The following is a 14,348-nucleotide window of genomic DNA, read 5'->3' as shown; positions in this document are numbered from 1 at the left end:
TGTGTATATATATATATATATATATATATACACACACACACACACACACATATACCATGTCTTCTTTACCCATTCACTTATCAGTGAATGAATGAATCACCTGGATTGCTTCCATATCTTGGCTGTTGTAGATAATGTTGCAGTAAACATGAGAGTGCAGATACCTTTTTTAATAAGTGTATTCATTTTCTTTGGATAAATACCTAGTAGTGGAATTACTGGATCATAGGGTATTTCCATTTTTAATATTTTGAGAACCCTCAATACTGTTTTCCACAGTGGCTGCACCAATTTGCATTCCCACCAACAGTGCACAGATGTTCCCTTTTCTCCACAACACTTGCTATTTCTTGTCTTTTTCATTTTAGCCATTTTAACAGGTGTAAGGTGATCTCATTGTGGTTTTGATTTGCATTTCCCTGATTAGTGGTGTTGAGCATTTTTCATGTGTCTATTGGTCTGTTTCTCTGGATAGAAAAATGTCTATTTAGATCTTCTTCCCATTTTTAAATCAGATTATTTGTTTTTTTTTATTGAGTTATATAAGTTCTTTATATATTTTGGATATAAACCCCTTATTGGATATATTATTTGCAAATATCTTCTCCCATTCAGTAGATTGTCTTTTATTTTGTTGGTGATTTCCTTCACTGTGCAAAAGCTTTTTATTTTGGTGTAGTCCCAATGGTTTATTTTTGCTTTTGTTTCCCTTGCCTGAGGAGACCTATCCATAAATATGATGCTAAGGTCAGTGTCCACGTGATTACAGCCTATGTTTTATTTTAGGAGTTTTATGGTTTCAGGTCTTGTGTGTAAGTCTTTAATCTGTTTCAAGCTAGTTTTTGTGTATGGTGTAAAAAAGTGGCCCACCTTCATTCTTTCGCATGTAGCTGTCCAGTTTTCCCAGCACCATTTATTGAATAGACTGTCTTTTCCACGTTGTATATTCTTGCCTCCTTTGTTGTAGATTAACTGACTATATAATCATGGGTTTATTTCTGGATTCTCTATTCTGTTATAGTGTGTCTATTTTTGTGCCAATACTGTATTGTTTTTGTTACTATAGCTTTGTAGTATATCTTAACTGGGGTTGTGATACCTCCGGCTTTGTTCTGCTTCCTCAAGATTGCTTTGTCTCTTTGGGGTCTTTTGTGGTTCTATAGAAATTTTAGGATTTTTTGTTCTAGATTTGTGAAAAATGCTATTGGTATTTTTTTAAAAGATTATTTGAGGGTGAGAGCGAGGACAAGTGAGCACAAGTGGGGGAAGGGGTAGAGGGAGAATCTTCAAGCAGACTCCCTGCTGACTGGGAATGCCAACGTGAGGCTCAATCTCATGACCCATGACATTGTGACCTAGGCCCGAAACCAAGAGTAGGATGCTTAATTGACTGAGCCACCCTGGTACCCCAAATGCTATTGGTGTTTTGGTAGAGATTGCATTGAATCTGTAGATTGCTTTGGTTAGTATGGGCATTTTAACAATTAATTTAATTCAATTAACTTAATAATTCTTCCAATCCGTGAGTATTGTGCATCTTTCCATTTGTGTGATTCAGTTCTGGAAAGTTGTGTGCTTCTAGGAATTTATTCATTTCTTCTTGGTTATCCAATTTTTTGGCATATAACTTTTCATAATGTTCTCTTATAACCCTTTATATTTTTGTATTCCAACACCATTTATAAAAAAGGCTATTCTTCAGGGCACCTGGCTCACTCAGTCAGTACAGCATGCGAGTCTTGATCTCAGGGTTGTAAGTTTGAGCCCTATGTTGGGTGTATAGATTATGTAAAAATAAAATCATAAAAAAAAAAAAAAGGCTGTCCTTTCCCTGTTTGTCTTTAGACTTTTATCAAAAACCAATTGGTGGTATTTGTGTGGATCTATTTCTGGATTCTCTATTCTAGCCACTGTGTATGTATCCCTTAGCTTCTTTATTTAGTTAGTTAGTTAGTTAGTTATTTGACAGAGATTACAAGTAGGCGGAGAGGCAGGCAGAGAGGAGGAGAAAGCAGGCTCCCTGCTGAGCAGAGAGCCCGATGCGGGGCTCGATCCCAGAACCCTGAGATCATGACCTGAACCGAAGGCAGAGGCTTTAACCTACTGAGCCACCCAGGCGCCCCTGTATCCCTTAGCTTCTTATTAGGTACAAACACATTTAGGATTGTTATGTCTTCATGGTGAGCTGACCCTATCATTTTTATAACATTTCTTCATTTCCCTGGTAATATTCTTTTCTGTGAAGTCTGTTTTGTCTGATTAATATCTCAATTCCTTTTTCCTCTTCCCCCGTCCTAAAGAGTAGGAATTTCATTTTATATAATAGCTTTTTCTAAGCCAAAAAGCAAAATGCAAGTTGTTCATTACATATTAAACTCTGATCACTTCAGATTCACTTATGGGTGGGCTGTGAGGATGGGGGTCCCAGCCCACCATGGCTAGCAGGTGAGGTCATCATGGCAACATAATTGTTCACATAATAGTTGTTCACAGTTATTTGCTTCTCATTTTTAGCGGAGGATTTTGCAGGTTTCACGTTGACCTCAGAAACAGCCGTGAGACTTGCTTTCACGGATGAGATAGGAGAAGTAATGTGTCCGTTCTGGCTGGCAGCCTGAAGAGGCAGCTCACAATTTGCTTTGTGTTTCTTCTCCTTTGCCACGAGCTGGGCAGTGCTGTGGGTACCGGCTGCTGCAGTTGCCTGGTTCCTAGAGGAAGCACAGCCGACCAGCGATGGACACAAGGTGTGGAGGAGGAATGTTCGTTGTTATAAGCCACCAAGATTTTAGTGGTGTTTGTTACCACAGCACAGAAGCCAAGCCCTGGGCCCAATGTATTCTAGGCCTTTCTCTCATAAACAGGAGCCAAAAAGGGCACCTTCTCTAAATTAAAAGTGAAGAAGTGGTGGAGAAGGTAGGCGGGGCTGACACATGACTGAACCTGAATGACAGAATGCCCAGCTCTTGGCCCCTTGCCCTCAGTGAGACACAATTTATGTTGGGCTTCTCTGTCTCAGGCCTCTTCTCCTCGAGCTTAAGGATGTCATTGCCAGTTCCCTTGCAGCAGGGGTCCTGAGTCCCCTGGCTCAGGCCTGTGCCATCTCCTCTAAGCCCACACTGGGCCACTTCCATTGACTCCTCACGGCTCTCCCAGTAGCTCGGTTGTCTGCAATCTGCCCCATCCTCTTCCGTCATGGCCCCACACCTGTCACCTCAGGAGATGGTTGTTGAGTGTTCTTGACGCTTATTACAGAATTTGTCACCAAGATTTATTTTTTTCAGGTGACGCACATAGAGAGTTTAGTAAAATAAACCGAAAGGGAAGATTTATTTGAATGAGCGAAAATCAGGGCTGAAGAAGAGGAAAGGCAAAGACCTGGAGAAGATATAGAGTCGCCAGGATTTTTGTGTCAAACATAACAATGGGATAAATCTATTCACGAGCAGTATTTACTATAAAAATAAAAGAAGGCACCAGGCTTTTTTATTCCCCCTAAAAAAACTAATGATGTTACATTAAGCTAACTTATAGATTTTCTCCCTAACTACCGTCTCTGATTTCCTAAAATAATTATATGAAAAAGTAACATAAATGAAATCTGTTCAAATAGGTTGATAATATAGTGAGCAGTTATCGAGCACTAATTTGTGCTAGACATAGTCCAAAATGCTTGATTTGAATTTACTCCTGTAATTCTCACAAACACCCCTGTGAGGTCTAGGTACTGTTCTAATCCCCGATGGGTAGACAGAGACACAGAAGTAATTTGTTCCAGGTCAGCTGGATGGTGGTAGAGCTTTTTACACAGCTATCTGTTTCCAGAACCTGTGCTCTTAAACACAATACACTGAAGGTTATGTGTGGGCATCCACAGAATTAGATTATATTTTTAAAAGACTGGAAGCAGCAGAAGGCTAAAATGATCCTGTCTGAGGCCACAGGCTTAGCCTGAGCAGATCTACCCGCTTTCCTCCTGTTGTCCACAGTTTGCTTGTTTCTGTTTAGCTTGTAAAATTTGCATCTGCTGCGGAGGCCTTTTGTTCCCCCTCCATTTAGATCGCTAAGGCAAGTAAAAGACCCAGAGCTTGAAGGAGATGGACCTGTGAGGTGGGTCACAGAAGCTGGTGAGCGAGAGGGCAGGTGGCACCGTGTAAGCCGCCTCCAGGTCGGGGAGGCGCCCACAGGGGAAACCACTGGCTTGGCCTGAGAAGGAGGGACAGCAGACCCCCCTTCACGCCAGACTGTCTCTCAGTCTGTGCTCTTTTCAGGTGTCCTGAATTACATCAAAATGGAACCTCCCACATCTTCTGGCACCACACATTATTTTTCATAGACTTTAAGAGAGAAGCAAATGTTAGCTACGGCTGCCATAACAAATACCACAGACCAGGGGCTTAAGCAACAGAGGTTTATTTCCCACAGTTCTGGAGGCTGGGAGGTCTGAGATCAGGGGGCCAGCGTGGTCAGGTTCTGGTGAGGGCCCTCTTCCGGTTGTAGACAGGTGGCTTCTTGTTGCATGAGTGCAGAGAGAGAGCAAGCTAGCATTCTGGCTTCCTCCTGTAAGGACACTAGGTCCCCTTTGTGAGGGCTCTATCCTCATGACCTAATCACCTCCCAAAGGCCCCACCTTCAAACAGCATCACATTGGGAATTCGATTTCAATGTACGAATATTGAGGAGACAGGGGCGCCCTGGTGGCTCAATCAGTTAACTGTCCGACTCTTGATTTCAGCTCAGGTCTTGATCTCAGGGCTGTGAGTTCAAGCCGTGCACTTAAAAAATAATAATAATCAAATAAAATGAATATGGGGAGACACAAATATTCATTCCATAACAGTAAGGATTCTTTCACTGAGTGCAGCAGCACCCCAAGTTAACACGGTTTGAGTATGGAGTTTTGAATGTGGGGATCTCCAAAACACCTAGACTGTGTCTCTGTAGTGGAATGAGGGGTTCAGACATTCTAGCTCTGGGTAGGGATAAACTAATCCACTTCAACAGTTAAGCCCAAAGTGAAGAATCAAAGAAGTAACTTTCAGTTAAGAGGACAGTGACATTTCATAATCCATACCACACTTGGCACTGTGTGTAAGCGGTCACTGCTGTGTCATTGGAAGGCTGTTTGTCTTTGTGGACTCACGGTTGATGGGTACGCCAGGAAAGGGCTGATTTCTTTCCCTGGATCTCCTGACTGGCTGCTGTCCTGGGATTAGCCAGCCGGCCTCAGAACAGTTCCAGTGGCTTATGTTGGAATAAGACTTGTACCTTCACTCAGCCATTTCTAGACTTAAGTTCTAGACTTTAAAATGATTGATTTGTAATTGTTGGCTATGAAACAGTGTTAAAATACAGAATGCTGTTGCCCCTGAGGGCAGTATCAGTTAAGCTTTAGATGTTTTTGAAGAGGGCATAGGTTAGTTAAAAGAGAAAGTTAAATATTTACTTCCTTATGTGGGACCATTTGAAACTATGCCAATTTTTTTTTTTTACCTAATATCCATGGTAATATCACTTTGAAAGGACCCAAATCTTTTCATGAGCCTTCTTGTAGATAATTAAGTACCCTTTTGATTAATTTTGTTTAAGCTGGCAAAGCTCTGTATTTTATTAGATGTATTTTATTAGGTACATATTTCTTTGCGTATTTTCAGGAAAGGTCAACAAGACTTTATCTTTATGTGACTCTTTTTCTACCTTACCGTTTTATTTCTAGGCACAGAGTTTATTAGCACTGGCTTTTAAGAAAAATAGCTTTATTGTGATATAATTTACTTATCATATAACTCATCTGTTTAAAATAAACAATGTAATGATTGGTAGTATATTTACAGAGTTGTATACCGTCACCACAATTTTGGAACAATTTGATCACCCCCAGAAAGGAAGAAACCTGTTATCAGTCACTCACTCCCCACTTCTCCCATCCTTCCCCCAACCCCAGCCCTAGACAACCACTAATCTACTTTCTATCTCTACAGATTTGCCTATTCTGGACATTTCTTATAAATGGAACCATGCATTATGCAGTCCTCTGTAACCAGATTTTTTACTTCTCATCATGTTTGCAAGGGTCACGCGTGCTGTAGCATATCTTAGCACTTCTCTCCTTTTTGTTGCTGAATAATATTTTGTTGTTTGTATAGACCACATTGTGTTCATTCATCAGTTGATAGGCATTTGGGTTCTTTCCACTTTTGGTTATTATGAATAATGCTGTCGGGAATATTGTGTATACTTTTTTGGTGTGAAGATCTGGCTTTTTAGTGACTCAGCTGTCCTTTTAAATATCGTAGCTAAGTAGGACCCCCGATGTCCTCTTGCCTAGTGCTTCCTTTTCAGGCACGTGAAGTGTCTAGATCACAGACAAGGCAGTGGAGGCCCAGTTAAGGTAGATGGCTTCCCCTGGTGCACAGAGCTAGACTGGTGGAGTGGGACCCTGCATCCGGGTCTCTTGCTCCCAGGGTTAGTGCTTCACCAACTGGTGTAGAAACACGAAGGCAGAAGAAGACTTAAGCCTTCAGTGCACAGATCTGTGAAAGTCTGTAGGCTTTTTCTGTTTGCTCTTTCTTCTATTTGTCACAACAGCAGATCTGGTTGGAAAGGAAAAGAATAAGAACATAAGAGTTAGAACATTCCTTAGAGACTTTCTTGTCTAATATTTCCATTATACAGATGAGGAAACCAAAGCCCAGAAAAGTGATGTCCCTTCTCACCTGAGATCATGCTGTTGGTGGCAGAGCAGGGACTAGAACTCCGATTTCTACTCCTCACCCCAGCCCTCATTGTGCCCCCGAAGGGTGAGCATTCGTTTGCCAAGAGCTGGGCGAGGGTGGTGCCGAGTCATTTTTGTGTCTCTTCTCTAATAGAATCCCGTCACAGGGCTGCTGTCGGCCAGTCATGAGCAGAAGGATGCCTGGGTGCGGGATAACATCTACAGCATTCTGGCCGTGTGGGGCCTGGGCATGGCCTACCGCAAGAATGCCGACCGTGATGAGGACAAGGCCAAAGCCTACGAGTTGGAGCAGGTAATACCGACCGGCAGCCATGTCTTGGCTGCTCAGTGCCTTTTCCTCAAATAAAAAAGCCCAGAAGTAGCTATGCAGAACAGTTCAGTGTAGGCATCGCCTCCATTTCTGCTGTAGAGTATTTTAGGGAGGCACGTAGGTGGTCTCCTTGGTCATTCTTGTTGAGATTTTTTTTTCCCCTGCTTTAAAAAATAGCCAAACCACACGATTCTGAAAAGGAAAGGAAAGCATCCAAATTTCTAACTAGCTACATTTCTCTCACACACCCTCTGTCAATTTTATATTTACTTATATACAAAATGTCCTTATAAACTAATACAATTGTATTTAAAGAGTCAGCCACTAGAAATATCCATTCCAAAGTGCGGTAGTCTAGAGTAGTCATGTTGAAAGGGTATTTCTCCAAATGGTATTGCTACTGCTTAAAACAATTTGGAATTTCCCTTAGAAATTCCCTTCTCGATGGAACCATTCCAAAGCAGTCTTATGAATTTATAGTCAGTCACCCTTTCATTTTGAACCACATCGGTGTTGTCCAGTATTCAGGCCTATGTGACCGTATGGCATGACGCAGTCCTTTTATTGGTTTCCCAAATGAGAAAGCGACATACTCACAAAGATCTGCCATCACTGAGTATGTAAGAAAAGAGTCTGCCCTTGAGCAGAGGAGGTGTTTTCAGAATATTTTGAGTGAGAGCGTTGAGGTGGGGAGCATTGACGAAGAACACTGTAGCTCTCTTAGCATGAGAGCCTTTGGGATTGATGTTTGATTCACATGTTCCTCATTGGCCCTCACAGCCAGTGGGTTATCAGGTCCCGGAAGAGTTCTTAGGGCTTCATCAGTGCTTGCTACAGCAGCCAAAATGGGCAGCAGTGGCAGGAACCTTGACGGCAGTAGAAACTTAACAGAGGAAGCCGGTCTGTGGGAGCAAGGGAAGGACTGTTTGGATTTGAATCATTCAAAAAAAAAAAAAAAAATCATTTGGAAGTGAATCATTCTTTAGCAGTATAATAATTTAATGTGGATGTTCATCAAACTTCCCATCCTCCTTTGAGACAAAATCACAGTAAAGCTTGCCTGCCTATACACACGAGCACACGCACACACCGGGTACCTGGGTACCTCTCCTCTGTCACGTTTCCTGATGCAGGCTAGAGCTGACTAGATTTGCTGCGCTGTGACTGACAGCGGTGAGACAAGAACAGGCCACATTGTTGTGCTGAGTGTTGTTAATAACTAAAGAGGGACCTTTCCCTTGATTATAGAGGATAACACAGAATCTTCCCATGATCCTCAGCAGGGCTGCTGTTGCCTTTGGGGTGTAGGAAGTATTCATTGTGTGAGACTGTCCCGCTCATTGAGAGATACTTGGGCTCCCTGGGCCCTACTCATTAGATGCCAGTAATCCCCACCTTCATCATGGTGACAACAAAAATGCCTCTAGCCCCACATATCAAGATGTTCCTCCACCCCTGGGGGATGGGAATATCACCCCCAGTTGGGAACTGCTGTGCTTCTTCGTAATGGAAAGAAACTTTATTTGAGGGGAAGTCAGTTGACAAATATTTGTGCTATACACATAGAAAATTTTAATTATAACATTGGTATTTCTACCTTATGAGGTAACATTTTTTGCCTCAGAAGAGTTTATATCCTCTTTAAAAAAAAAAAAAGATTTTATTTATTTTTTTGACAGAGAGGGACATCGAGAGAGGGAACACAAGCAGGGGGAGTGGGAGAGGGAGAAGCAGGCTTCCTGCTGAGCAGATAGCCCGATGCAGGGCTTGATCCCAGGACCCCAGGATCATGACCCAAGCCGATGGCAGATGCTTAACGACTGAACAACCCCAGGTGCCCTGAGTTTATGTCCTAAAATGAGATTGTATTCTAGAATCCTAGGATTTTATTTTATTTTATTTTATTTTATAAAGATCTTTTTTTTTAAGATTTTATTTATTTATTTGACAGACAGAGATCACAAGTAGGCAGAGAGGCTGGCAGAGAGAGAGGGGGAAGCAGGCTCCCTGCTGAGCAGAGAGCCCGATGCGGGGCTCCATCCCAGGACCCTGGGATCGTGACCTGAGCCGAAGGCAGAGGCTTTAACCTACTGAGCCACCCAGGCGCCCTAGAATCCTCAGATTTTAAAGGCAGAAGGATCTGAAGGATAATTCATTCCAGATTTTTCTCTGGTAATGAACTTTCATGGGCTTTCACTATATTCCTCCCCTGCAGACCATGTACATTCTACAAGAGAAGAGATGCTCATGGTCCTGGGGGAGGAACTTCTTTCAGCCAGGCTACTTCGACCTACAGAATATCCCATTCTGTAGCCACTTGTGAATTAGTTTTATATTATTTTTAACAGGAGGGATTAAGACCAGCCTTTTGATGGGTCTGAATTGTGGAGGAAGTGAGAGGCAATATAGCGTATTGACTAAGAGCTCAAACTCTGGAGTCAGACCCCTGGCTGTGGGCTCTGTCCTTGCTCCACCCCTTGCCCACTGGCAGACTTTAGCAACGTTGCCTCATCTCTCTCAGCCTCAGCTTCCTCATCTATAAAGTGGGGCAATAACAACACCCACCTCATAAGGTTGTTGCAAGAATTAGACCGAAGCCAATCCCGGTCAAGGCTTTTGTACAGTGCCTGGACAGAATGTCTGATTATCCTAGTACTAAGGCTATTGTTCATAATGATAGTGACAATAGTTGGTTGCATTACATATTATTAAGAAACTGTGGTAGCTACTTGCATTTTGTAAGAACTTTACTCAACAGTCCTGTGATGGCATCGCAGATGGCTCTTCTGGCGAAGCATCATTACTTCAGGGCAAGCGTGGTAGACTTAATTCATCTTTGGCATAACAAAAAAAAAAAATTACATCAGAATTTAGCATCAGGGTACCAGGCTTATAAAATTTGTCTTGCTAAAATACCGGTGAGGAGTCACTGGATTTCAGAACCGGAGGTACCATCCTGTCCAACCCCTTTATTTGAGCTAAGTCACTGCATCAAGATTTTCGTTCTCTGTGAGGGAGCGGAGATCGCCTCAACAGGCCAAACGCTTGTGTGTGCTCAGGACGCGCCTTCTCAGGGAGGTCTGGGGCAGCCCTGGCTGACGGGCCATGTGGTGAGGCGGTGGTTTTCATGGAGCAGGGAGGCCGACCCTGTCACTGATCCCACTTTATTTCCACAGAACGTGGTGAAACTGATGCGGGGTCTTCTCCAGTGCATGATGAGACAGGTAGGCAGAAAATGACAAGTGTGTTTTCAGGTCGTCTGAGTGGGTAGTCTGTCACTTTCGTGGTGACAGCTAACATTCCTAAAGTGTTTTGAGCTTTTCCTCTCAAGTGGAAGAGAAATCGAGAAGATTTTGCTTTGTCCTTTAAAATTATCTTCACTAATCTTATCCTCCTATAGAACCGCAGACTCCGAGGACCCTGTTTCTCGATCTCTTTTGAAGAGTTACTTGTATAGAAGGAGAACATGCCTTTTTTTAAAAATTGAGACGAAATCATTGTTTTCAAAAGCCACTCTCGGACAGCCATGTAGTAATGTTTATTCTGTTGAGTTTATAAAAGGGTTTCTTTTCATTTGAGTTGAAAATGCTTGAGTGTTTAAAACGTGGCATTTCAGGGAGGGGTAAATAAAATAATTCACTGAGTTCATACTATGCACAGAGCATCATACCAGGATCCGTAAGGATTCCAAAATGAATGATGCTGGCCCCACCCTTCAGCAGCATGTGCCTGGTTACTCTTCAAAGCCCTAGTAGGTCTTTTCCTTTGGACCCTGAAGTTTAAATAAGTCCTCTTTGTCCCCTCTCTCTCGCTGAGCACCTACCGGGTGTCACAGCTCCTGCTGGGCTTATGCAGACAAGGAAACCCTTTGGCTTGACCCCTTGTCCTGCAGAGCTTGTTAAAATCCCTCTGAGGTGGGCAGGGAGAATCCCCCACACAGCGCCCCGCGTGGTGCTCACTACTGGACATGTGCTGCCCTCCATCTCTCTGGCTCCCGGAGGTAGCAGCTAAGAGGTCTCGACCAAGAAATAGACCCCGGGTGAGGCCTGTGCCAGCCATAAGCCCCTTAACCATGTGGAGCTGGCCTGCTCTCTCCCTCAGGTGGATAAAGTGGAGAAGTTCAAGCACACTCAGAGTACCAAAGATAGCTTGCACGCCAAGTACAACACCGCCACCTGCAGCACCGTGGTGGGCGACGACCAGTGGGGCCACCTCCAGGTGGATGCCACCTCCCTCTTCCTCCTGTTCCTGGCCCAGATGACTGCCTCTGGTGAGCCCGGGCCCTTGGAGCCCATTGCACAGGGAGTGGCAATCCGGAAGCGGGTGGGGAGTGGCAGGCAGTGATCCAAATTCAAAATAAGTTATTTCTGTAAAGAAAAAGCGTGCATCTTTAGAATGTCATGTACGCGGACTCTGACCTGTCAGGCCAGCTCTGGTAGCATCTCTGGTTGATCTCAAAGCTGGCCTGGCCCCTTCACCTTTTCCTCTTACCCCCTCTTCTAGACACACCCTCATTTACCGGAATTATATTCAAACAACATAATTTCTAGAACCCGGCTGTCCACCCGGAGTGGTGAGTCAGTCCATAGCCTTCATCCTGGGAGTGAGCCAGAAACTCCCTGACTGTGAACATTGTTCCTCAGCCCAAGCTGTTGGCTTCCATGGCAGCTTGGACACCAGGCCCCCTGAGCTCCAGACCACAGCGTGTTTCTGCTAACCAAATGGTCTCTCCCACGATACAGTCTGCTGTAACCGTCTCCGGGGATTAGGTCATTTAGCTGCTGTGTCTCAGAGTTCTTATCCCCAGTCCAGTACACTGGCCTTCTGAGTTAGGGGCTTCCCATGAATTTCAGTCTGCAATTGTGAAACACTAAAGGTGGCAGAAATCAGTAAATAATACTGTTATAGCTTTGTGAATAAACCAGGCATTTATTTAAAAAAAATACTTTTTGGTTATGAAAATTAAGATGAGCTTGCTGTAAATAGTTTGGAAAATAGAAAAGAATTCCACTGCCAATTTTCATTTAAATGTGTCTCCTCTAAGTCTCCCCCCCCCCAATTTAGGGTCATATTGTTTACATAAATAGTAGCTGTTGTTATATAGCATTATAACTTAAGCATTTTCCCCATGATCTTACAAGCTCCTCATAAATATAATTTTAGTGACTTTATCAATGAACGTGCCATAATCAAACTATTCCTTTATTCCTTTTTTCCCCCTAGCGTAACTGATATTGTAATACCAACTTTTTTTTTTGGGAGATTTATTTACTTGAGAGAGAGAGGTTGGGGGAGACGGGCAGACGAGACAGGGAGAGAATCTTCAAGCAGACTCCCTGCTGAGCATGGAGCCTGACGTGGGGCTTGATCCCAGGACCCCAAGGTCATGACCCAAGCTGAAATCAAGAGTCGGCTGCTTAACTGACTGAGCCACCCAGCTGCCCCAAAATACCAACTTTGACCCCATCTCTACTTGCTTCCTTCTGTCGGATAGCCTTCAAAGGCTACTTATATTACCAAATCATTTGCAGAACAGTTTACTAGTTAAACTCCCCCTATTGATGTAAGAGTTCCCATCTTACCATATCCCTACCAGCCTCAAAAATCCATACTTTCAAAATACGTACATTAGCCATAATCACCTAAACATTCAAGGGCCCCAGCAAAAATCCAGCTCTTTCTATCACCACCTACTTCAGAGAGTCAGTGTAGTCCCCCCGGAGAGGTCTGGGGAGCTCACCTTTCCACAAGGTCAAAGGCTTTCTCTTGAAGTTGGGGGCTCTACTTTACCTGTCTGCTACAGGGGAAGGATACCCACCCTTGGGCTCACTCAATGATAAGAACCGTATCTGGTTGCTCTGGGCTAAAACTTGTGCTTTGTTGGAAACTTCTTTGTGCAAATCCAACACTAGCAGAAGGCCCCACACCCCTTTCAGCCTTTTCTACCCATAGGCACACCTGTCTGCCTTCCCTCCTTTCTCTTTCTGAGATTAGACATTAACAGTTTACTTCAGATTTAATTATTGATGTCTAGTAAGATAAATGAAAATAGAAGAAAAAAAAGAAAAATGAAAATAGGGGTACAAGAATTTCTTTCCTAGTGGGATATTTGTAATCTGGGATTGGCAGCACACCTCTCTCCTTCCACAACTTAACTCCGTAACTTCATTGTTTGTTTCTCTTTACTAGGTTTACGTATTATTTTTACCCTTGACGAAGTGGCCTTCATACAGAATCTTGTTTTTTACATAGAAGCTGCATATAAAGTTGCTGTAAGTATCCAACCTCGTAGTTTTTCAGGTGTCCCAGTTCAAAACAATAAAAATCATACAGGTCTCGGATGGCCAGGCTGTCTGGGCCTGATCAGAAGGTTAGCAAAATTTGAGCTCTAAGATTGTCACCTCTGCACACAAAGTACGCATTTTTGTCCTGGGATCCAATGGAGGAGTTGATATGTTTGGAAGGCACCACGTGCTCTGTTTGAATCCTTTATGCTTTTTAAAAAATTTTTTAAAAAAGATTTTTGTCTATGTATTTGCCAGAGAGAGAGAGAGAGAGAGAGAGAGGCGGGGAGAGAACTCAAGCAGGGGGAGCAGTGGGCAGAGGGGGAAGGGAGAAGCAGGCCCCCCGCTGAGCAACGAGCCCGATGCAGGGCTCCATCCAAGGACCCTGAGATCAGGACCTGAACCGAAGGCAGACGCTTAACTGACAGAGCCACTCAGGCGTCCCTGTGCTTGTTTTAGATAAGATCCTAACGTGTCTGATAGCAGGTGCACAGGCCAGCCGGAATCAGCATGAAGGGCAGCAGGGTCAGCTTGTCAGTAGGAGCTGCAGTGCAGAGGGGACCCCTCCAGGCAGCCCACAGGCAGAGGGGCCTGGGCCAGATGTGTGCCTCAGGCCAGGTGTGGGTGGCTGTAAATGTGTACAAAGCCCAGTGCCTCCAGGCTGCTCTCTGTTGGAGCTCGTGAAGCCTCATGCACTTCTGGTTGTTCTACAACAACTCATCTGTGCAAAGCTGACTATAACGGCAGTAAAGAAAGGGTAGAGTTTGGTTTTAAAAAAAAAAAAAAAAGCCACTATGGTCAAAAGCCAGGGTCAGCAAACATTTTCTGTAAAGGGCCCAACAGTAAATAGCTTTTTGGCCTCTGCGGTCCCTGTTGCTTCTCACCTCTGCCCTTGTCGCTAAAAGGCAACGCTAGACAACAGATGAACGTGAGCATAGCTGAGTCCCAGATAGCCCTTCTTTACATAAATAGGTGGCAGAAGACCAGGTTGGTCCAAGGGCTACCTAGGTCTAAAGAGGCA

At 43.8% G+C, this 14,348-nt stretch overlaps 1 protein-coding gene across 5 annotated transcripts in view; it reads left to right on the top strand.

Moving 5' to 3' along the window:
* Positions 1–14,348, top strand: part of PHKA2 (phosphorylase kinase regulatory subunit alpha 2) — a 75,317-nt gene that overhangs the window by 17,194 nt on the left and 43,775 nt on the right. For all 5 annotated transcript variants that reach the window (XM_032840736.1, XM_032840735.1, XM_032840734.1 and 2 more), the window contains exons 2-5: positions 6,867–7,025; positions 10,220–10,267; positions 11,145–11,313; positions 13,233–13,315. In XM_032840736.1, the coding sequence (XP_032696627.1) occupies positions 6,867–7,025; positions 10,220–10,267; positions 11,145–11,313; positions 13,233–13,315 (459 nt within the window). The remainder of the gene's footprint in view (positions 1–6,866; positions 7,026–10,219; positions 10,268–11,144; positions 11,314–13,232; positions 13,316–14,348) is intronic.

This window comes from Lontra canadensis, unplaced genomic scaffold (assembly GCF_010015895.1).
Source record: "Lontra canadensis isolate GAN:19392208 unplaced genomic scaffold, GSC_riverotter_1.0 scaffold116, whole genome shotgun sequence".
NCBI lineage: Eukaryota > Metazoa > Chordata > Mammalia > Carnivora > Mustelidae > Lontra > Lontra canadensis.
Note: the sequence above shows the minus strand (reverse complement) of the source record. Positions and strands in the feature narration are given on the sequence as shown.